Source organism: Sminthopsis crassicaudata, chromosome 2, assembly GCF_048593235.1.
Source record: "Sminthopsis crassicaudata isolate SCR6 chromosome 2, ASM4859323v1, whole genome shotgun sequence".
Taxonomy (NCBI): domain Eukaryota; kingdom Metazoa; phylum Chordata; class Mammalia; order Dasyuromorphia; family Dasyuridae; genus Sminthopsis; species Sminthopsis crassicaudata.
In genome coordinates this window covers 362141722-362166985 of record NC_133618.1, presented here as the reverse complement: position 1 = coordinate 362166985, position 25264 = coordinate 362141722, and the positions used below count along the sequence as shown (strand labels likewise).

Below are 25264 nucleotides of genomic sequence, written 5' to 3'. Positions count from 1 at the left end.
ACTTGGATTAATCAGTATTCTTGTGGAGTGGTATGTTCTTGTTGATTAAATTATCTGGTCTAATAAAAACTACCTAGAGAAAACACTTTTGGTTGAAAATATTTGTAAAATTTGTTGTGTTTTCTGGTTTTACTGTAGAATATAGGTATCAATCACAATGTGATTTTTGGTAGATCAAGAGCAGTAAAAATTAGTAGATCAAGGTTGTACATTATATACATTAGATTATTGGGCAGAATTTGTTTTGGTCATGCCATAATTTTTTTTTTTTTTTAAAGGTTTACATACAGGGTTGTTGCCCCATCTTAAAAATGAGAATTAAAAATATTCCTTAATTGGATTGATTCTCTTTATTAGGTATTGCTAACAATAAAGTATTTTGTATGTGCAGTCATTAAGCTTAGAAAATAAAACCATAATGAATTCTGTGTAAGTTTTGTTTGAGGTAGTCTAAATAGACTGGGACTGTGTGTACTAGTGTAAAGCTTGTCACACCCGAGCTCTCCTGTTGGCTAACTCTTGGTGAGGGTGTGGTGATCAATAAAAGGAAGTGCTGAGTCATCTTCTCCCTCTCCCTACCTTTAGGGTAAGCATTAATGTACCTTGCTCTTAAGTTTTTTGTTGTTGACTTCCCTGCTATTTACTAATTTCTTAGTTTGACATCATAACTTGATCTTTTGGATTGAAGGAATTGGACTACCTGATACTTAAATTCCCTGCCTGCTGCAAAATTCGATTACTGTTCTAGATTACCAGGCAGTTTCTTTTCCATCATTTTGTTTAATTCCAAGTTGATGTAAAAAACCGAGTTCCTTCTGCCTAACAGTGCTACTCTGTGATATATACACGTTTGTACTTCAAAAGGAATTAAATACTTGCTCTTTGTCTCCAGGAGAGTGGTAGCTTAATTGGAGATATAAAACAGATTATTGGAAAACCTTTTTACAAGATCTACAACAATAATATATTAGTAAAAACTGTATTTTTACCTAATTAGGCATAGCAGATGAAGAGAGTTTGATAGAACAGTTTGCCTGTTCTATTATATTATAATAGTTATATTTCAGTAGATCTTAAGCTCTTTTTCTTCCTTTTCTCGCTAGAATATTACCCTTAATGGGTTTGGGGTTCAGCACCAAATGAATAATTGGTACCAAATATTAAGATTTGGCACCAAATGTGGTTCAGTCATGTGAAGAATTCACATTGACCATTTTCTTTGGCAAAAGGTAGATATAGAGGAGAATAGATTACAAACAAAATAAAGAGGTAAAATAGGCATTAGGAGTGGTGCCCATATGAAATAGATTTGGGAGAGAATTTTTTTTTTTTAAACCGGGAAAGTGCTTTTAACAATTAACAATGGAAAAGACAAATTCCCTAGTGAAACTTACAATTAACCAGAAGAAAGGGAACACATCATGAGGTGGGAGATTCCCTTAACTAGCAGGCCAAATCCATCGAGGAGTTTAGCACCCTAAAAGCGTTAGTTAGCTATAAGAAGGAGAAAGACACTTTGAGGCATGGAGGAGAGATAGGGAGAAAGGTATCACAAAGCAAAACACTGTGGTGGGTTTAACCCAAAGGGATTCAGCAAAGATGCCATGGGCCATGGACCGATAGGCCAGATTATAGGGGAAAGGGACTTTGATTCCGTGTTTGTCCTCATTGAGGGCATTTGACAACATGACTAAAAACATCATGCTATGCTTGGGAGCAAACACACAGCCTTGTTTCACTCCATTGATGACTGGGAAGGCCCAAGAGCATTGTCTACTATCCAGAATCTGGGCATGCATGCCATCATGGAATTTATGTACTATACTGATGAACTTGTCTGGGAAATCTAATTTTGACATAATTTTGCATAAGCCCCCACAGCAGACAGTATCAAAGGCCTTGGTCAGATCTACAAATGTTATCTACAGGCCTCTGTTCTGCTCTTGGAACTTTTCCTGGAGTTTTCCAGCAGTAAACACCATACCAACTGTCTCTTGGTTCCTTCTAAAGTTACACTGGCTTTCATGTGGATGATCTTTTTCTAGGTGTAGGATAAGCTGATTAAGGAGGACTTTCTTGCCAGTAATGACTAAGAGAAAGATATCTCTTCCTCTTCCCCCAATTTGCTGTGATTGTCACAGGACAATCTATTCCCTTTACCTGAATAAAGATGGCCAGTGGAGGTACCCTTGAACTCTTGGGGCATAACTTCCTATTGCAATATAATTTGGAAAATTTCAGTTACCTTTTGTATAAGAAATCAACTCCCCATCTTGTTAATCACAGCTGCAATAGAATCAGCACCTGATGCTTTACCACATGAAAAGTAGACTAATTCCAAACCTCTTCTTCAGTAGGAACTTCAGCTAGGGAGTAATTGATTTCATCTTAGGTAAACAGTTAATAGCTTCATCATTAATTGATGATGGTCTTTTGAGAACACTATGGCAGTGTTCAGCTCATAGCTCCAGTCCTAATGACTAATAATTAGTGTGGCATCATCAACACTGAATTTGAGATGCACTATTTGGTCCATAAATATCTTCAGTGCATCATAAAAATGCTCTGAATTGTTGCTATCAGAATAAAACTGAATTTCATCTGCCTTTGTACTGAGGCAAGAATCCTGCATTTCTTAAGTTTCCATTGTATTTTACTTTTGATGGAATTGAATGCTGCCTTCTTAGAGATGGATGAACTATGCTGCTGGTACACCCCCTGGAGTTTTTGATTTTTACTTAGCAGTTTCTGAATTTCCCCATTATTTTCATCAAACCTGGCTTGATATTTGTGAGTTTTCTGACCCAAATGAACAAATGCAGTGCTATTCATATTCACCAAATCTATGAAAAGCTGCCCACTCCTTTTCTGCTCCATTGTTGCCGGCTGTTTGTTGGTCCAATTTACTCTTCTATTTGAAAACGAACTGTTTCCTTTAATCTGGCATTAATTCTTTTAGTAGTCTTTTTGCCTTAGGGCCGCTACTTTTGCTGAATGTGAATATTTAGCTTGAAGAGAATGTCTGATCAGTCCAACACACTGCACCACACATTGCCTTCATCCTGTCTCATAGTGTGTTAAATGCCAGTGTTTGCTGTGAGGATGTATCCTCGAAATTCTATTACATTTAGGTAAACAGAATACAGTGTTGGTGATGAGGTCATGAGATGCATCTTCAATAGTAAATAATCATTGCTGTTGCTATTTCCAACTCCATTCCTCCCAAGGACTTCCTGCCATGTCTGGTAATCTCAGCCTAGCATTAAAGTCACTCAGAATTATAAGCTTGTTCTTTTTTTTTTTTAGCATATTGATGATGAGTCTTCAGATCTTCATAAAATTTTTCTTTGACTTCATCAGGATTTTTCATGGTGGGAGCATAGGCCCTGATGATGATAGCATGGTATTTTCCTGCAAATAACAATTTCATTGTCATGAGCCTATCATTCCCTCCTTTTGGAATGCATATAAACTTGCTAACTAGATTAATTTTAATTGCAAATCTAGCACAGCTTTGTGGTGCTTCCTTTGATTGCTGCCACTCCAGAAAAATGTGTATCCAGCTCCTACTTCAGTAAGCTGACCTTAGTTTACCAGCCTTGTTTCATTCAGGGCTGCTATTTGGATGCCATACCTGTTGAATTCTCTCTCAACAAAAGCTGTTCATCTTTCAGGTCTACTGGATTGTGTCAATACACAATGCACAATCTATATGTGCACACATTCCATGTATCGATGGTGAGTGGAATCAACTTTGCAGAAGTTTTTGTACATTTTTTCGTGCTTCAACTGCAGGGTGGAATTCCTGCCTGCCGCAGTAATCAGGCCGGGGGTTGTATAAGTAGACAATTTTTAGGGCACCTTTTATACTTCCTCATACCTAGAGGTGAGCTATGTGATCCTTAAAAGGCTGCTCAGACAACCGGGGGCTGTCAAATCTTGCAGCTGCTTCTGGTGAGAAGACATTTCTGTGGCCTGGGCTGCCTGTGTGCAGGAACTACAGCTCCCATTGGATCCACACCTGCTGTTTCATCACTAGTCCATTACCACAGGGGTTTTAGATGGGTAGAAATGGTAAAATGGTATGGTAATGTCCTTTGATTTGTGCATAAATTGGAGTTAAGTGAGGCAGAGTTGCAAAAAGTCGTCAGCCTCATCCTTTCTTCCACAGTTTTCACTGTCCAGTGCCAGGGCAGAATCAAGATGACTGGTTTTGATTCGAGATTCAGTGGATGACCTTAGTGTCTTCAATCAAGCTCTAAGCATACCACAATACCTGCTTCACCTGCCTTCATGGCCATTGGAACAAATTGTTCTCATCTGCCCATTCCACCAAGGGAAATCTTCACATGCTTGGGGTAGACACCCCCCCAACTTACTATAGGGTTTGAGACCCTTTAGTTACCCTCAACTTGGTTTAGCGTGTTTGCTGAAATGCTTTACTAGAATGAGACCACTGTGCATGTTACAGCTTCTGGAGCCACAGGTGAGAGTTAGATGGATCATAACACCAAAGGTGGAAAGCAGCCCTGTACAGGGCTTGGCAGCCTTCACCCCAGAGTCTTCTCTGAACACACCATACATTCCCTTTTTATCAGTACTTCAGTACTCTCCCTGTCAACCCCACATAGTAAGCCAGGACCTCATAATTTTTAAAATTTCTTTTAATTTCTTAAAGAAATCTTTTGAAAAGTGAGTTGGGGGGTCCCTACAGAAGGTGATCTAGCAGACTGATGCTGAAATTTTAGAGGCCAAATCCAGAGATTTATTTTAAGAAGTGTACAGAAGCTGGGAATAAAATACAGTGGTCTGTGGGAGGGGGAGTGTTACAAAGATGAACTGAAGCTAAAATTCATTGATACCATAGGAGTACAAAAATTGGTTACCAGGGCACAATAATAGGGATTAGCATAGGCTCAATTTGCTCCTTATTGGTGGTCCACTCAGACACTGGGAAGTATTTTGCTGGGGTCTATTCCTCTTGATAATCAGTTTATCCCCAAACAAATGGAACCCAAAGTCCTTTGGGGTTTGGGGTGATGGTCTTATCTTTTGAAACTACTTTCTGCTGGGAATAAGTATAGAACAGAGTCATTTTATAGGGTTTCAATTTGGAGGGGTACTGATCTTGAGGGCAGGCCAGGAGTTGATTGAAGTAGCATCCATGAGTTTTGAGTTAGATCCCCAAAGCTGCTTGATATAAATGTCTAATGCTCATCATTTGAAGGTGAATTAACCAAAGTCTAGAAGAAAACAATCCCATAACAAGCAGGGGTTAAGGGTTAAGGATGACCACGTAGTGTCTTCTGGGAAGAATCTTATTTCTCTGTTTTAAGTGCAAGAAACTGGAAATCTTGAGAGGAAGAGGTCGGAGATGAAGGGAAATTTATCAACTATAGAGTAGTGTTTCCAGAATGTATAAGAGAAGTAAAAAATAAGAGATTTGAAACTAGAAGTGTAGTAGTTTTTGTCTTTTCACAGGAAAAAATGGAAGTTTGCCATAGAGGGAATATGTAGCTTCTTAAACTTTTTCTACCTGTGACTGTTTTTCACCTGAGAAATTTTTATGTAACATCAGGTATATAGGCATAGAAAGTAAGTATACAAATCAAAATATTTAATGATAATAAATCAAAATTTTATGATATGGACTTCAGTCATGTGATGCCATAAGTGGGTTGTATTCCACAGTTTTAAGAAGCTGGGATATAATCTTTAAATAGGTCTTTTGTCAGCAATAGTGTAGTGATAAAGGGTCGTTCTTTGACTTTTTCACCATGTGATAATTTATTGATACTTTTCTATTCAAATATCTTGACAATAATATGCTAACATTTATTTCTATGGATGGTGATAATTTGCTGCTTTTAGAACTTCTTGATTTTGTCCATTTTCTACTTTAATAACTTCTTTCCAAGTTCTCCCCTCTTCATTCCATCTTCTACAGATAGGACTATGTCATTTCTCTACTCAAGAATCTTCCATGTGTATATTTTCTCTAGGATAAAAGGCAAAAAATCTTTTACCTTTGTTATTTAAGGATCTTTATAATCTTTTTAAAATTTTTTTAAAAATTAATTTTATAATTATATACATTTTTTGACAGTACATATGCATGGGTAGTTTTTTTACAACATTATCTCTTGTACTCACTTACGTTCCGAATTTTCCCCTCCTTCCCTCCACCTACTCCCATAGATGTCAGGCAGCCCTATACATGTTAAATGTGTTATAGTATAGTATCTTTATAATCTTGATGGGATATAGCATATAGGATGGGATATAGAAGAAATATAGCAGTGATCTTGAGGTCTCCTAATCTTAAGAGTACTACTGTTCTAACAATTTGTCAGTGATTCTAAAGTTTAATGTCTTGGGATAATTCTACAAACATTACTGATTGTCAGATAATCTTCTGGTCAGGATAACTAAGTGCCTGAGACAGTAGTGAATAGACCACCTGTCTCAAATCTACCTGTAAGCCATAAAACCAGTAAATAAGTGACATTAAGCTTTGGTCTAACTTTGTCTTATAAACTTATCTTCTTTCTCCTGGTTCTATGCTAAATTCTTTTGGAACTTAGTCCACTTCAATTGGTGTTGCAGTTAATATAGATGGAAATTGGAGTAGATACTTCTGATGGGAAGTTGTAATAATAAAACTAATGATTGTTGTTTGTATAATAGATTTAGTTCTTAGAAGCTTGTCTCCTTATTTTATACATGGGGAAATTCAAACCTAGAGAAATGATGTGAATATATAGGCACTAGAAGTGGTAACATGAAGTAGATTTGGAAGGGCATAGTAATTAGTGACATGGAACAATTGTGATAAGACATTAATCACGGATAAGAGATTTGCTATTATTTACCTGAAGTAGCCTCAACCATGAGTGAACAGCTAATTAAGCAGCTTGCTTTGGGGGATCATGACTTTTAAAGTCTTAGGAGAGGTGATGGGAAAAAAAAGACCTAGGAAGTTACAAAGTTATGTATCTTAATACATCTTAATATTGAGATTTTCTCAAAGACTGTCTGAGAAAACTGAGTTCTCATCCAAGCTGTCTCACATGTACTAATCAAGGCAGGCTTAGAGTTTGAAGATAGGATGGGTGGATTAACAGTGGACTCAGCTTTACTTCATTCTATTGAGACAGGGCAGTATGGGAAAACTGACCTGATTATGATTTGATAATAGGAACTAGATGGGCTCATTTTAGCAATTCCTGAGAATATGGTGGTTTAGGGTTCATATCAGAAGGCAATGAACTGTTTTCTAAGTTACACGGGTTACTTATTTAGAAGTAGAATTTGAATTTCATCCTTTTGATTTCAAATCAGATACTCTTATTGTACTGACATCTCTATAATTGTAAAGGAGCAGAAATTAATTTTTTTTTAGTGTGTTTAACACAAACTTGGATAACATCTAAATTTCTTATTTCCCATCCAGTTTTTTTCTCCTTTCCCTCTCCCTTTCCCTCAAGCATTTTGTGCATAACTTAAAGATCAGTTGATCTGGATAAATGCTGTTTTAAGAGATGAATGTATTGCCTTGTTTTTGGAAACAAGCACATGATTTCTTATATCACTTCTAAGGCACTTTTGTTTTCTTGTAGGCAATTTCTAGTAAGTATCATTCAGTATTGTTTCACTGAGTATAATAAAGAATTGGCTTGGCTAACTAACTGGGATAACTTTGAATACAATCTCAAATTATTAGGAAAGTATGGTTTATTTAGCAGTTTTTTTGCTCCAGATCAAGGGATGTTTATATTTCCGAAATATTTTTTAAGCTTTTCTTGTTTGTTATTTTGTGTCCTAAACTTAGCATATTGAGTTGAGAGTTCTGATGTGAAAAAGTAAACACAAAAATTTGTGAATAGCCTATAGTTATTTTATAGCTATTAGCTTATAGCATATAATAATGCTATGCTAATTTTAAGTCGTACTTACACATTTGGTAGAAATAGAATTTTTGAGTTAAATTAAATTTTTGTAGTTAGGTAGCACTCTGAAGAGTACTTAAATTGTTGTAGACTTATGGGTATTTTACTTTATTTTTAGTATTGTTACAAAAAATAAGTTATTTATGCTTTTGGTTTATTTATTGTCATTAAACCTAGAATTGCTCCCCTCCCAGCCCTGCTGTTATTTTTGATATTTGAGTAATACTCATTCCTCATTTATTTATAATTTAGCCATTACAAATTTATCTATGTGTTTATATATGTTATATATGCATATACATGTGTTTTTTCCCTTCCTTTCAGACATACTTAATGCTATATATTTAATTGATATTAATATTGTTGTAAGGTAATTGGGGTTATTCTTGTCCAGGATCACAACTAGGAATCATGAAGTGTGTGAGGTCTTATTTGAAATCCTCCTGATTACAGAGCCTGTGGCCATATCTTCTGTGCCATCTAGCTGCCCCAATTTAATTATTTTTAAAAGAAAAGCAGAGGCTCATGGATTTAGAACTGGAGGGTCATTGAGTCCAATTCTCTTATTTAACAGATGAAGAAACAGATTCAATCATGTTGAGGGACTTGTCCAAAGACACATAAATAGAGATAGAGATAGAGCCCATATTGGAACCCAGGTTCCCTTATTCCACTTTCCACTCTTTTGTGCTGCCTCAATAAGAGCAAATACTAATGAGGGAAAGGAAAGGGGGAACCCCATTTCTTGGTGCATAGATAATCCCATGAGGCGCAGTGTTCCTTGTAAAATGAATTTACAGGCCCGAAAACCTAGATTGATAAACAAAAGGTTTATTGTAGGAATTTGGAAGTAAAGCTCAGTTAGAAAGAAGCCAGGGCCGAAGGTGGCCGCTGGGCGGGCAGGGACCCTTACATGGCTGGAAGGATACCATGTATTGGCTGGGAGGGCTCCTGCAATGAGGGCATTCCCGCTCACCTCTTTTATACCCAAAAGATGATGGGCGGTATCCCTAAGTTCTCGGCAGGCTTTTCAGTTAGCTCAGATCGGGTGAGGGTGGGGGGAAGCTGAGCTGATGATGGTGGGGGCTGGGCTCGGATATTCAAAGGGTGCCTTTGACCAGGATTTGTAAATCAAGGTCAGTCATGGGTTGGGCAATTAGAAAGGAATCTTAAAGGGACCCCAACCCTCATCAATACTAGTGAAAAGTAGTCATTAAGTAAATGTTTACTGATTAATTGTGAGTCATAGTCCTTTTATTGGAATAGAAAACACATAATGAAATGTCAAACTTATTTTGTTAAATATGTATAAATAATTTAATATTATGAGGCTAATTTCTCCCAAACTAAGAATAACTTTTAGCAGATTTAATGAGCCTTTTTATACTTTAGTACAGTTGTTGTTTACTTAAAAGACTTTCAATTTTGATTGTAGTGTATTTGTGGACATTTGTAGGCATTAGTAAATAAAACTGTTGTTAGACATTTATTTTTCACAAGGTTCTGCATTACAAAGAAGTTAACAATTTCATGTTAATTTCTGTGCATTAGGGGTCAAACTAGCTGTTTTGTTTTCAGTAATGAAGTTTGTTAGGCAGCTAAGGATTCCCTAATCTCTTCTACAAGAGGCAGCAGATTATGTGAGAATGAGCACTGGTTCTAAAGTCAGGACTTAGCTTTCAATGCCATTTCTAATAATTTATTTCACTGGTGGGAACTTGGACAAACCACTTTACCTCCCAGGGCCTAAATTTCATCATATCTAAAATGAAGGGATTATACTATAGGAATCTAAAATTACTTTCTGTTTTAGATCTCTCATAATTATTCCCCACTCTATTCCTTTAAAAACTTTATTGTCTAGCCCAGGAGTGTTTCATTTTTTTGTCCTTGAACAATAGCAAAAAATTTTTAGATATTTTGATAACATTTGCTTTCCTTGTAATCTTACATATTTTACTATGCACATTTAAAAAACATTATTTTTAAGTCCATAGTTTTACTAGATTGCCAGAGAGGGCCTAAGAAAAGTTAAGAACCCTTATAATATATTCAAAATTGGTTTATCTAGCTTTTAATTAGTCAGAAATAAATATTAACTAGTACTACTCTACCAACTAGAGATACTTTTATCTGTTTCTCTTTTACCCCCAAAGTTGGGGGGAAAAGTCTACATTTTCCTTCCATTTATTTATTACTCAATGCTTCTTGTGATCCAACTTAACTTTACTACTTTATTGGCCCTCTTAAAGGTCCTCACCCCCATTATTATATGGAATTTTTGTTTTCTTATTCACCATCCTTAGTTTCCCTACATCATTTGACAATGATTCTTCTCATTCTTTTGGTTTCTGAGATTACACATGATCTTAGTTTTCTTCCTTCTATGTCTTTCACTGATTGTTAACTTTCTGAAGTGTAAATGTTGTTGTTCCTCAAGAGAAAATAAAAGAGGCCATGAACAATCTGTAATTTTTCCCTTGGCATTTTTATGCACTTCCATACCTTCAGTCAATCATCTCTGTGAAGGTTACTCCAAATCTTTACTTTTAGTCCTGATATTTCTCTTTTACTTTAGACTTGTATTTTAGATTTCCTTATGCCAGTTCCTCAAACTCATATTCAGTAATCTTGCTCCTAAAAATTACTCCGTTTCTTTATTTCTCTTAATATTACCACCAATCATATGTTTAAATCAAAATTCTTAGCTCCTTATTTAAAAATAATAATCAAAAGTGCAAGAAAATCTTACAGACTTTCTTTGAGCATAGAGCAGCTAGGTACTTTTAAACTCTTCTAAAAGATTCAGATTATATTCAGTTAGCCAAATTAATTTTCATAATTCTTCTGTTGATATTTTCTTATATACTTTTCTTACTCTTATTTTATTTGAGATCCTATTGATCCTGTTTATTCAATATTTCTCAAATTCACTTTTCCCTTTTATTCTTTCTGCAATATTAATATATTCATATTTGTCACCTGCCGGGTCTATTGCAATGGGCCTCAAACTGATCTCCCCAGTTCCAGCTTTCTCTGTTCCGATTTACACTTTATATTGTTGCCAGATGTACAGATCTCATCATGTTTACTTCTCTTCTCAAAACTCTTCAATTACTTATTTATTGTTTCTGTATTGGGAAAAACCGTGGTGCAGTAGAAAGCATCTTGAATTTGGAATTAGAAGATTTGAATTTGAATTCTAATCTTGCCACTTATTTTAAAATTTTGAACTTCAATTTTCTAAAATATAAAATAGTGATCGTAACATTTGAACTTTTTACTTTATAAATCCATATATTATATTTTGCTTACTAATCAGCACATTCTACTTTCTGATAATTTTGGATGACAACTAATTGTTATTTTTTGTCCTTCGTTCTCAAAGAGGAAGGAACATGATATCAGGGAGGTGATGGCATGACATGCAAGTGAATTGGATTTAAGTGAGGGAAGGCTGTGCAAAGTCACCAGCCTCATTTTCCCCTCCAGAGACATCTGGACCCAGTGGCAAGATCTGGATGACTAGAGGTATGCAGTGGGAGACCTTGGCCCTTTTAAGCTAAGGTCGAACTGATCTTAATGATCACCTGGGTATTCATTGATTAATGTTAGGTAAAAAAATCAGGCAGAGAATGGCATCTTTTACCTAGTCAAAAAAAGCTTCCATCTCAGAGGAGAAAGACCCTGAACAAAACATGGTTTTCTGAACAAAACAGCAACAAGTGCTATTTACATTACTCTGACTCTATTGGAGGAGAGAGAGAATGGCAAATAAAGACCCAGTGGGGCTTAGCTTGAGACTTTTTGTTGATAGCTTTGTCTTTGATAGCTTGAATGATTTGAATTTAAGGCATGTTAACCTTTTTACATTTTTTTTTAAAATTTTTAATTAAAGCTTTTTAATTATAAAACATGCATGGGTAATTTTTCAACAATGACCCTTGGAAAACCTTCTGTTCCAAATTTTTCCCTCCTTTCCCCCACTCCCTCCCCTAGATGGCAAATAGTCCAATACATGTTAAATATATTAAAATATATGTTAAATCCAATATATGTATATATATTTATACAGTTCTTGCTGTATAAGAAAAATCAGATCAAGAAGGAAGAAAAAAACTGCAAAAGAAAACAAAATATAAGCAAATAATAACAGAGAGAGTGAGAATGCTATGTTGTGGTCCACGCTCAATTCCCATGGTTCTCTCTTTGGTATAGATGGCTCTCTTCATCACTAAACAAGTGGAACTGGTTTGAATCATCTCATTGTTGAAGAGAGCCACATCCATCAGAATTGATCATCAGATAGTCTTGTTGCCATATATAATGATCTCCTGGTTCTGCTCTTTTTACTAAATATTTTGGATGATGGATAATTTATCATACATAGAAAACCCAGACTCAGAATCTGAGTTGTAGTGGAATAATAAATATTTATTATTTATTTCACTAACATGTAATATTAACATCAACAATTAATTACTACATGATAATTTATATTAAATTACTTAATAATAGATATTATTATTTAATTTATTATTATAATAAAAATAAATAATAAAAAAATAAGAAAAAAGAGATTAAATCTCTTTCCTCAAGGAACTTCATTCAACCCGTGGAAGAAGATATAACACAAAAGAAAGCTAGAAAGGAGAAGAAACACCAAGGTATACTCCCTAGGGGGCAGGGTAAATCCTATTTTGTAGAGTTGAAACCAAGCTGATTTACTGACTAATAGATTCTTGGACAGAAGGGAATCACTTCTTGTTGGAAAAAGCACCTACTTTGGTATCTGAGGACTTGAGTTCCAATTTAAACCTGATGTTTACCACTTTTGTGATCTTAAGCAAGTCATTTTACCCCTTTGAACCTCAGTTGTCTTATCTATAAAGTGAGATTGGGTTAGGTGGCCTCTGAGGTTCCTTCATACTCAAAATTATTTAAGGTAACTCCATTGACTTGTGTGATAAAAAAGAAGAAGAATTTCAGTAGGTTGAAATATGGATTCAGAAATGTTAGGGAACATTGTTGATTGATTATTGGTCCTCCTTTCTTGAAGAGGACCAAAATGACTATGGGGACCATGTAGGCCTGATGAAGTGCAAATGAAGAGGCTAGTGGTAGAGAATCTGCTTGTGACAAGAAAAGGGAATTTTATTGTTCACTAAAAACAGCTCTCTTAGTGGGCAAAACTCATTAGGAATTTGGCAAATGTGTGTTAACAGACTCCTGGTTATGTGGGCAAATGTTGACCTGGGGCTGGGAGCTGTCTAGGCTAATCAATAAAAGAGCATCAGATAGAGATCTCCTATTGAATAAAATAGCTTAAGTGGGAGTTTGAAGGCTTTTCTCCAGAGTCTGTGAACTCCCTGAAAGGGGGTCTGGGCCACCCCCAGTTTCAATGGAAGGTGATTTGACCAAGATTTCTGATTGAATGAAGTCACTTCACTTGGAAAGGGCTCCTCTGGGAAAAGTATGTTTTTCTCAGGATTTGGGAGTATCCAGACCCCCACAAAGGTCATCATTTTGCCCAAAAAGATCTGTTTACATCAGGTCTATTGCAAATGCACTTTAGGATAGCATGCATGAAGAAGCTGGAAAGGTGAAAAAAGTTAAAAAAAAAAAAAAGTTAAATCCCAAATCTGCATGACAAGATCAGGAGTTTATAGTAGGAAATTTGTAACCACTGAAGAATTTTGAATATTAAAATGATGTGTTTGGACCTAAGTGTTAGGATGATTCCTTTGGAAGGTTGTAAGAAGCATGAGTTTAAGGGAGAAGAAACTGGAGGCAAAGGAGATCAGTTAGGGGTTAATATTTAGTTTCAAAGTAAATGGTCAGGAGGAGATTAATACAAAGTATATCGATGTAGAAATGATAGGACTTGGAAATTGACTTAATGAGAGAGAGAGCAACAAGTCAAAAATATCTATCCTTTGCCCAATTTATACCTATTAAAATACTAATCAACTTTCAAGGTTCATTTCAAATGGTGCTTCCTTTATTTTTTACCATTCCTTTCCTTGAATTGCTCTTTCCTCAGTGGATTTTCATAGCATCACAATGATACTTATCATGGAGATTAATTTGGTACTCATATCTCATCAGTACCCTTGATGAGAGTTAGGGAAGGGGGAATCCAACCCCTTTTGGAGGCGCAAGGATAGTCCCGTGACAGCGTGCAGAGTCCCCTGTAAATGAATTTACAGGCCTGAAAACCTAGATTGATAAAAAGGGCTATTGTATGGATTTGGAAGTAAAGTTTAGTTAGTAAAGTTGAGGGTAGAGATAAAAGGGCACCGGATTAGGTCTGGTGGGCAGAAACCCTTGGCATGACTGACATAAGGATGCCATGCTTAGGACTTCTACAAAACGTGGACTCCAAAGTAGCCCCTTTTATAATGGGGGCTGTTGGTGATCTTGAAGGTGGGTGGAGTCCCAGGCAACTGGTGGGTTTTTCAGCCAGGGTCAGCATTGAATAGAATTCAATGTGTTTAAACTGTGGGGATTGGGAAAACCCAAGTTAACACAGATCTGGTGGGGGCTGGGGAAAGCCTAGTGACCAGGATTTGTAAATCAAACGTCAGCCATGGGGGGGGGTTCCTAAAGGGACCTCAACCCCCATCACCCTCAGTTGCTTCTGCTCCTCTTGATTAAAAGGCTAGAAGGTGGAGCAATAAACTCATTCCATAACTTCCCTTTGTGGTGGGGATTGGAAACAAATCCAGCCACCTCTTCCATTTGCCACCAGCTGCTCTGGTTTTCTGGGTCTCCCTTGAGCTCTCTTCCTCCTCTCCCCCTTTTTTCTTTTAAAAAATTTTAAAAATGTATTTAAAACTTAAATACAAAAAAAGAAAAAAATTGCTATGTGCACAACAGAACATGAGAATAAAAATAAATTTCCATTCAAAAAAGATAATATAATAAATACTACACATTGGGTTTAGAGTTGCCCATCTTTTCTTTGCTTCTTTGTAGGTTTTCTTTTGCTCTCTTCTTCATACTTTGTTCTTTTTTTCACCTCCCTCCCATTAAGTTTGGATATACATATGCATATACATACATACAGAAATATACACACACTCACACATGCATATATATATAGCTATGATCATATACACACATATTCATATACATCTGTGAAGATCATATTGTACTTATGCTATTGTTTCTCTGAAGACGGATAACATCTTCCTTCATAAATCCATGTCTTTCCATATTTTTTTAAATCTACCAAACTCATCATTTCTTATACCATAGCAATATGCCAACTTAGTTAATTTCAAGATAGCCTAAAATTATATTCATATGGATAGTTTCCCTGTTTCTCTTTTAATGAAATCTATTTTATTTTTTAATACCTTTCTGTTTTAAAAATATATGTACAGTTTTCCACATTCTCCCTCCCTTTCCTCCAACTCCTCCCCTAGACAGCAAGTAATCCAATGTTAGACATGTACAGTTATTTTATACTTATTTTCATAATTATCATGCTGAACAAAAGATATCAGATCAAAAAAGGAAAAAAAACCCCAGACAAAAAGCAAGCAGACAACAAAAAGGGTTGTAATACTATGTGATACAAAAAATACTATGTTGTGATTCACATTCAGTCCCCACAGTCCTCTTTCTAAATTGTGTGGGACAGTATCTACCACAAAAACAGAGACTCTCAGAGTAAGAAAAAGCAAAAAGGGGTTTATTATGACTTAAGTGCAAAGCATAAACTGCAAAACACCAGATTAAATTGAACAGAAGCCTCTCCCCCTGGACCTTTTCTCCCATTGTTTGGGGTAGTCCAGGCTTACACCCTAAGCCCAGAAATCTATCTCAGAAAGGAAACAATACAAGTTAATAATAACAAACTCTTAATTTAAATTTCCCTAGAGAACTGCAGAATTCAAAGACATCATGACTTTTAAAAGAAATACTTATATGCTAATTAAGAGGTGGTGGGAAAGAGAAGGGGACAAACACCTGCAACTTTTTTAGTTATAGCTCTATTATTATAAATTGTCACAATTAAGGTATTCTTTAAGACAGTAGTCCCATGAGAGTGTCTTTACTCAGTTAATTCCACAAGTGAATACAGATAATTCTCCATCTATTGGAATTGGCCTGAATCATATCATTGTTGAAAAGAAACACAGATGAAATCTATTTTAGCTTTAACTTTGAGATCAATTATTGCTGCCCTTGCCTTTTTTTTTAAAACCTAATACCATTGATCTTTATTATTAAGTTTGTGTGTATCTATTATTTCCTATCCCTTCTGACTCTTTTGCTTTCTATTCCATAGAATAGAACCACCCTTGCCTTCCTATTACTTGGCTTATACTCCCTCCCATCCCTTCCTTGTCCTTTCTGCCTACCTTTTCCCTCCTCCTTATCCCTTTTCCATTGAGAAAAAAATGATCATGATTTTCATAATTATTAAGGAGAGATGTGTATAGTGAGTATACTAATTTAGATTTCTCAAAGCTGCCTTTTCTGGCTTGGGAGTCAGTCTTACAATACAACTTGAAATATCAATTCTAATACCATTAATCTAGATATCCTTCTACACTCCTTCCCCCATTCTATTATCTCACCCTTTTTATTTTTTATAAATTCAGAAAACTTTTATTTCTTTCTACACACACACACACACACACACACATATTCTCTATTTAATTGTGATCTGATGTGACTAGTGTAAAAAACAAAATACCTTAGCACTGACTCACCGATGAATGCTGGAAAGATTTTATTTTACATTCTTGAAAGAATGGGTGCCTATCTGGACACATTTTTTGAAATTCTCAAAGGCACTCTTTTATTTCCAATCCTGAAGCCCAAGTCCTTCCCCTGATTACCCTATTTAATTGGGTGTTAAAGAAGCTACAGAGTATGATTATTTACTCTTCATTACATCTCACATGAATTTCCTATTCTAATTTTCCTCCCTTGATCACAGAAGCCAGTGTCTGCTCTCAGGGAGCTTACATTCTTATGGGGGAAGATTACTCTTGAAAGAACTGAAGGAGAAGGGGACCAGAAGGTTTTTTTTCAAATCTAAAACCTCCACTCTGACTTCATTCTTTAATTTCCTTGTTCTGAGTCCCAGCCTCCCATTTCTTAGACTTCAATTTTCTAATTTAGGTTTCATTTCTTCAATTCAGTTTTAATAACTGTAGAAATTAAATCCACATCCATTTTTCATAGTGGAGTTCTTGCTAAAAATCTCTCCTTTATTCTTCCCCCTCCCCCTCGCTATCTTCTTACCCTTTTTATTTCTTTCTGAATTTAGAAGACTTTTATACCCTTTATAACTCATTCTTAATGAGTTGGGTTCCATAACTGATGAGGTCTGAGAATTGAAGGTAAGAGATCCCCTCTGGTTGATGTTGCATAGATCCCTTTTGAAAAAATTCACAAACCTGAAGTCTATGTGGCAAAAGGGGATTTATTTACACTATGAAGACAGCTTGCTAAGAAGACAGCTTTTTTAGTGGGTAGGGTCCTGTTTGGGAATTAACAAAGGTGCCTTTACACTGTGAAGAAAACATCTTCATCAATGGGCCTAGTCTAGAAAGGCAAATAGCTCCTGATTAGGAATTTGCAAAGATTAGGGGTCAGGGATTACTAGTTTTCTGAAGTTTGAGGCTTTTTTGTTCTTTGCATGAATTTGAGAGACCGATTTTCAATTCAATTCAATTCAATTCAAAATTGTATGAGATTACTTAACTGGGAGTTTGAGCCATTCTATAGAGGATGTTGACTATGCCCCAGGCTGAGATTTCCAATTGAATGAGATTACTTATTTTGGGAAGGGTGTTGTGGGGTCTGGGAGAGTTTGATACTCAGGAATTCCCCCCAAAGGAGGACAAGCAGTTTCAGGGTCCCCTCCTAAGGTTAAAGGGCACACAATTTATATCACAACAACCAGTCCTCTTCCCCTATCTAATTCCTCTGTGTAAGGTCTTACACTTCATTCATATAATTATTCTTTTTACCTTTTCCTATACAGTTATGCTTTTTTAGAATCACATTATACTCAGTTCTATCCCAGTCTTATTTGTGAATTATCCAATTACTAATGACTTCTTAGATATATAAAACAGTTTTTCCTTATTGAGTCTCTTGTAATTAGTCTTTGTTGTTGATCTTATATGTCAGATTTTCTATTAAGTCCAGGTCTTTTTGCATCAAAATCTTGAAAATATGGCAATTCAGTCAATTTTCATTTTTTATTCAGTATTATGCTTAATACCTTTGTGAGAAAAGACAGGAAACATATATTTATATAATGCGCTCTTTATTCCAGGGACTGGGTCAAACAGTTCACAAATATTGTCTTATTTGTTTTTTATAAAACCAGTGGAGGTTGGTGCTGTTATTATCCCCATTTTACAGTTGAGGATACTGAAGTAGACAAGTTAAATAAGTTGTTCAGGGGTCATACAGCTAGTGTTTCAAACGGAGTCTGAACTCAGGTCTTCTTGATAGTAAACTTGGTGCTCTTCAAAGATCTGTTTCACTTAACTGCATGTTTTACAACTTTATCTTGTAATATGGATTGTAATACGGACTTGGATATTGAGATTGCCAGAAATCTAAAGTTTAAATCTAAAATCTAAATTGATGTGGGGACAGAAAAAGGGAGAGGATGGCCCTCATTGTTCTTAGAAATGTTTCATGTGTATGAAAACTTAAAATCTCTCTCTCTTTTTTTTTCTTTCTACAGGATTTAAATACTATTTATTCTTATCTTCATGGGATGGAGATTTTATCAAATCTCAGGGAACGCCTGCTAAGGTAAATAGTAGCCAACAAATACCTCAGAATAAGGAGAAAAATATGAGTCACTAGTAGGAATAAAAAGTTGTTACCTTTTAATGATGTTCATGGGGATTAACGAATCCAGATTAAATATTGTTAGACAAAACATTATTGATCATGTTTGAGTTATGAAATTCACTATTATGACATTTTTAAGAAAGCATCTTTGTCTTATAGTAGTCATTTGATATTTTTTAAAGTCATAATTGATCTAGTGATATACTATAAACCCAAAGGATTTAAGCAACCTACTCAATGATAGTTGAAGCATGATAGAGGTGATGAAATTGACAGTATGTTTTGACATTGGTTTATGCTTTTGGATGCGATGTGTGTCTGTTGATTTAGTTTTCTACACAAGGATTTAAGATATTGGATAAGAGAATCATCATTATTCCTATTCCCTGGCATATTTAGATCTGGGTTGCTAAGTGGTGCCTTAAATAAAGTACAGGGCCTGGAATAAGGAAGACCTGAGTTATGAGACTTACTTGTGTAGCCACAAGAATGCTTATAAAAGATATCTCCATCCTATTTTGCTCAAATTCCATGTCCAAATTCAACATAGGTGGGATGCCTTGATCCTTTAGAAAGTTCCCCCAATTAAATTTTTGTTCATCTAGATCATTCTTGCCCAATATGAGCAGGTGACCATCTTAGGAGCACTTACATAGTCAGTGGAGCTGCCCCATTCTTCACCCAACTCAAGACCTCCTTCCCCTGTTAATATATCATTTTTTGGCCCTCAAGAGCAAAATTCCCATCAGCTAATGAGATTCTGTATTTACCATTCCACTTTTCCATATTTAGGTATCAAATCCAATAAAAAATCAGGTCCTAGAAGAAAAGGAATCTCAGATCATGAGGAAGATGAGTTCCATTTTATCAGAGGAGACCATGTACTCTTTAATAAAGTGCCATTGGCTCAGAGCTTTGCCTCATACTATTTTATTGTAAGTGGGACAGTTTTAATTCCCCCAGCCCTGCTAACCAGAGTTTACAATCTATACACTGGCTGCCTCATACTTCTCCTACCCCCAAGGTCAGGCAGGCATCATACCCCTTTACTCATGAATAAGTTAAGAAATGGTGGAGCCAAAAGACACATGCATCTATCTAAGCTCTTCCTTATCCTGAAAAAGGACTACTTTTTTCATGATACGGTCTCGGAATTAGTCTTGACTGAAAAAGCCCACGAATTTTGGGAATACAACACATTATCAACAGAAGATAATCTTGAAATTCTCCAGAAAAGATTTGTTTTTGCTTGCAGGTGGGGACAGTTAGACGAGGCATGGATGTCAGGCAGGCAGCGTGAGCATGGAAGGCAGGTCACACTAAGCAGACTGGAGTGGAGCAGGGTGTGATCTCAGCCTGCAAATTTGCGGGGAGAACTTTACTACAGTGCAAACTACTTTGCCTTGGCAGTAAGCCAGTAGATCAGCAGAGTAGTTATAAACACTGGGGATAAAGACTTTAATCCCCAAATGCTAGGATATCTTGGGACCTGGCCAAATCCACCCAGCACCAGGAGTGACTCAGCACACTCTCAGAATCTCAGAGTACAGACACAGTGCAGGCATTGCTGTCCCTCTGCTGCTTCACTGTAACTTCCTGTAGTCTGTAGAGGAAGCTTGGTAATACCATAATGCCCAAAAAGCAGAATGCAGGGTTTTTTTTTCTTCTTTGTTTCTTTTTAATCAAAATGAGTAAAAAGTTAAAATGGATAGAGAGCAGACTTCAAACCCTGAGGAGACTAAAAACAGATTGTCTCTAGGTGAAACTCCAAAGGAGGATATGATCTGGTCCCCACCACACAAGACTCTCATAGAAGAAATTAAAAAGGCTCTTAAAAGAGACTAGAAGAAAAATGGGGAAAGGAAATTGAAGCTTGGCAAGAGGGTGTGGATAAGTCATCCCACTCATTAAAAGATAGAGTGGATAAAGAAATCAAATCCCTGAAAAACAGAATTAGTGAATTGGAAAAGGTAAACAATTCTAAGGAAAACAGAACTAATGAATTGGAAAAAGAAAATAGCTCTCTAAAAAATATGGAAAAAAAAATTCCATAGCACAAGGCAACTCATTTAAAAACTCTGTTAGACAATGAAATAAAAAAAGTAAATGAAGAAAATAATTCATTAAAAATCAGAATTGAACAAATGGAAATGAATGACTCGAGGAGATAGCAAGAATCAGTCAAGCAAAACAAAAAAAAAAAATGAAAAATTTGAAAAAAATGTTAAATACCTACTTGGAAAAACAAGATCTGGAAAATAGATCTAGGACAGATAATCTCAGAATTGTTGGACTTCCTGAAAATTATGATGAAAAAAAGAGCCTAAACACAATTTTTCAGGAAATCATCAAAGAGAACTGCCCAGATGTTTTAAAAACAGGGTAAAATAGACATTGAAAGAATTCATTGATCACCTACTGAAAGAGGTCCCAAAATCAAACTCCAAGAAATATTGTGGCCAAGTTCAAGAACCATCAGACAAAGGAAAAAATATTACAAGCAGCTAGAAAAAAACAATTCAAATACAGAGAAATCACAATAAGCATTACTCAGGGTCTAGCAGTGTCCACATTAAAGGATTGAAGGGCCTGGAATCTGATATTCCAAAAGGCTAAGGAACTTGGTATGCAGCCAAGAATAACTTACCCAGCCAAAATGAGCATTTTTTTCCAGGAAAGAAGATGGACATTCAATGAAATAGGTGAATTTAATTTATTTCTGATGAAAAAACCAGAACTAAAAAAGTTTGATCTCCAAATATAAGACTCAAGAGAAACATAAAAATGTAAAAATAAATCTTGAGAACTATATTTCTGTTAAGAGTACACATGAATAATACATGTATAATTTGGTTTTACTGTTATAATATAAAAAAGAATCTAGATGTGGAAAGGAAATTGTACCAGAAAAAGGGAAAAATGAAGGTACTATATCTTATGAAGAGGCAGAAGAAACCTATTATATCTGAGGGAAAGAAGGAAGAGGGATGATCATAGTGTGAATCTTATTCTTATCAGAATTGGCTTAAAGAGAAAAATATTAGACATATTCGATTTACAGAGAAACTTCTCCCACCTCATTGAAAAGTGGGAAGGGAAAAAGTGAAAAGGGAAGGAGTAAGCTAAATAGAACGGAATATAGAAATTGTGAATAAAAGGGGTTAAAAAAGGGGAGGAATTCTAAGGTGGGGGGAGGGATCCTAAAAAAGGGAGGACTGTGAGAAGCAGGTGGTACTCACTAGTTTAATATTGGGGAGGGGGTAAGGGGAAAGGAAAGGAGAAAAAATAAGCTGGGATTAACAAGATGGCAGGGAATACAGAATTAGTAATTTTAACCATAAATGTGAATAGGGTAAACTACCCCATAAAGCGGAGGTGGATAGCAGACTGGATTAAAATCCTACAATATGTTGTTTACAGGAAACACACTTGAAGCAGGGTGATACAGAGTAAAGGTAAAAGGCTGGAGCAGAATCTACTATGCTTCAGGTGAAGTCAAAAAAGCTAAAGGGTAGCATAGACAATGAAGCAATATCAATGCTAAACATATATGCACCAAGTAGTGTAGCATCTAAATTCTTAGACAAATTAAGAGCTAAAAGAAGAAATAGCAAAACTATAATGTGGGAGATCTCAACCTCTCAGCATTAGATAAATCAAACTGCAAAATAAGAAGTCAAAGAGGTAAATAGAGTACTAGAAAAGTTAGGTATGATAGATCTTTGGAGCAAACTAAATGGAGACAGAAAGGAGTATACTTTCTTCTCAGCAATTCATGGAACCTATATAAAAATTGACCATATATTAGAACATAAAGAACTCAAAATCAAATACAGAAAGGCAGAAATAGTAGATGCATCCTTTTCAGATCATGATGCAATGAAAATTACATTCAATAAAAAGCCAGGGAAAATAGACCAAAAAATAATTGGAAATTAAATAATCTCATCCTAAAGAATCATTGGGTGAAACAACAAATCATAGACATAATTAATAATTTCACCCAAGAAAATGACAATAATGAGATGCCATACCAATGTGTGTAGGATGCAGCCAAAGTAGTAATAAGGGGAAATTTTATATCTCTAGAGTCCTACTTGCATAAAATAGAGAAAGAGGTGGTTAGTGAATTGGGCTTGCAACTAAAAAAGCTAAAAAAAGGAGCAAATTAAAAACCCTTAGTCAAACACTAAACTTGAAATTCTAAAAATAAAAGAAGAGATTAATAAAATTGAAAATAAAAAACCTATTGAATTAATAAATAAAACTAAGAGTTGGTTCTATGAAAAAAACCAACAAAATAGATAAACCCTTAGTCAATTTTATTAGAAAAAGGAAGGAGAAAAATCAAATTGTTAATCTTAAAAATGAAAAGGGAGAATGTGCCACTAATGAAGGGGAAATTAGAGCAATAATTAGGAGTTACTTTGCCCAACTTTATGCCAATAAATTTGATAATTTAAATGAAATGGAAGAATACATTAAAAAATAACAGCTTGCCCAGATTAACAGAGGAAGAAGTAAATTGGTTAAGCAGTCCCATTTTAGAAAAAGAAATAGAACAAGCTATCAACTCCCTAAGAAAAAATCCCCAGGACCAGATGGATTTACATGTGAATTCTACCAAACATTCAAAGAACAATTAGCCCCAATGCTATATAAACTATTTGAAAAAATAGGGAATGAAGGAATCCTACCAAATTCCTTTTATGACACAGCCATGGTGCCTAAACCAGGTAGGACAAAAACAGAAAAAGAAAATTATAGACCAATCTCCCTAACGAATATTGATGCTAAAATCTTAAAATATTAGCAAAAAGATTTCAGAAAATCATCCCCAGGATAATACACTATGACCAAGTGGGATTTAAACCAGGAATTCAGAGCTGGTTCAATATTAGGAAAACTATTAGTATAATTGGCCATATTAATAATCAAATTAACAAAAACCATATGATCATCTCAATAGATACAGAAAAAAGCATTTGATAAAACCCAACATCCATTCCTATTAAAAACACTTAAACGTATAGGAATAAATGGACTTTTCCTTAAAATAGTCAGTAGCATCTATTTAAAAGCATCAGTAAGTATCATATGTAATGGGGATAAACTGGAACCATTCCTAATAAGATCAGGAGTGAAACAAGGTTACCCACTATCAGCATTACTATTCAATATTGTATTAGAAACGGTAGCTTTGGTAATAAAAGAAGAAAAAGAGATTAATGGAATTAAAGTGGGTAATAAGGAAATCAAATTATCAGTCTTTGCAGATGATATGATGTTATACTTAGAGAACCCTAGTAAAGAATCAACTAAAAAACTATTAGACGTAATTCACAACTTTAGTAAAGTTGCAGGTTACAAAATAAATCCACATAAATTATCATCATTTTTATACATCACTCACAAAATCCAACAGCAAGAAATACAAAGAGAAATTCCATTTAAAGTAACTAACAATAGTATAAAATATTTAGGAATCTATCTGCCAAGGGAAAGTTAAACTATATAAACAAAACTATAAAACACTTTCCACACAAATAAAGTCAGATCTAAATAATTGGAAAAATATACAGTGCTCTTGGATAGGTCAAGCGAATATAATAGAAATGACAATACTACCTAAACTAACCTATTTATTTAGTGCTAGATCAATCAGACTCCCAAGAAACTATTTTAATGAACTAGAAAAAATAACAAAATTCATCAGGAAGAACAAAAAGGTCAAGAATTTTAAGGGAACTAATGAAAAAAAAAATCAAATGAAGGCGGTCTAGCTGTACCTGATCTAAAACTATATTATAAAGCAGTGGTCACCAAAATCATTTGGTATTGGCTAAGAAATAGACTAGTTGATCAGTGGAATAGGTTAGATTCACAGGATAAAATAGTTAATAACTATAGTAATCTGGTGTTTGACAAACCCAAAGATCCCAACTTTTTGAATAAGAATTCATTTGACAAAAACTGCTGGGAAAACTGGAAATTAGTATGGCAGAAACTAGGCATGGACCCACACTTACCACCATACACCAGGATAAGATCAAAATGGGTTCATGATTTAGGCATAAAGAACGAGATTATAAATAAATTAGAGGAACATAGGATAGTTTACCTCTCAGACTTGTGGAGGAGGAAGGAATTTGTGACCAAAGGAGAACTAGAGATCATCATTGATCACAAAATAGAAAATTTTGATTATAAAAAGTTAAAAAGCTTTTGTATAAACAAAACAAATGCAAGCAAGATTAAAAGGGGAGCAATAAACTGAGAAAACACTTTTACAGTTAAAGGTTCTGATAAAGGTCTCATTTCCAAAATTAGAGAATTGACTCCATAAGAAATCAAGCCATTCTCAAATTGATAAATGGTCAAAGGATATGAACAGACAATTCTCAGATGATGAAATTGAAACTATTTATACTCATATGAAAAGGTGTTCCAAATCATTATTGATCAGAGAAATGCAA

General features: G+C 35.2%; 1 protein-coding gene across 12 annotated transcripts in view; it reads left to right on the top strand.

The window, feature by feature from the left end:
* Positions 1–25264, top strand: part of RAPGEF6 (Rap guanine nucleotide exchange factor 6) — a 235132-nt gene that overhangs the window by 14489 nt on the left and 195379 nt on the right. For 11 of the 12 annotated variants that reach the window (XM_074290952.1, XM_074290954.1, XM_074290947.1 and 8 more), the window contains exon 2: positions 18676–18746. In XM_074290952.1, the coding sequence (XP_074147053.1) occupies positions 18676–18746 (71 nt within the window). Of the gene's footprint in view, positions 1–11337; positions 11481–18675; positions 18747–25264 lie in introns of those variants that run through there. The other variant, XM_074290948.1, reaches the window with a different exon arrangement.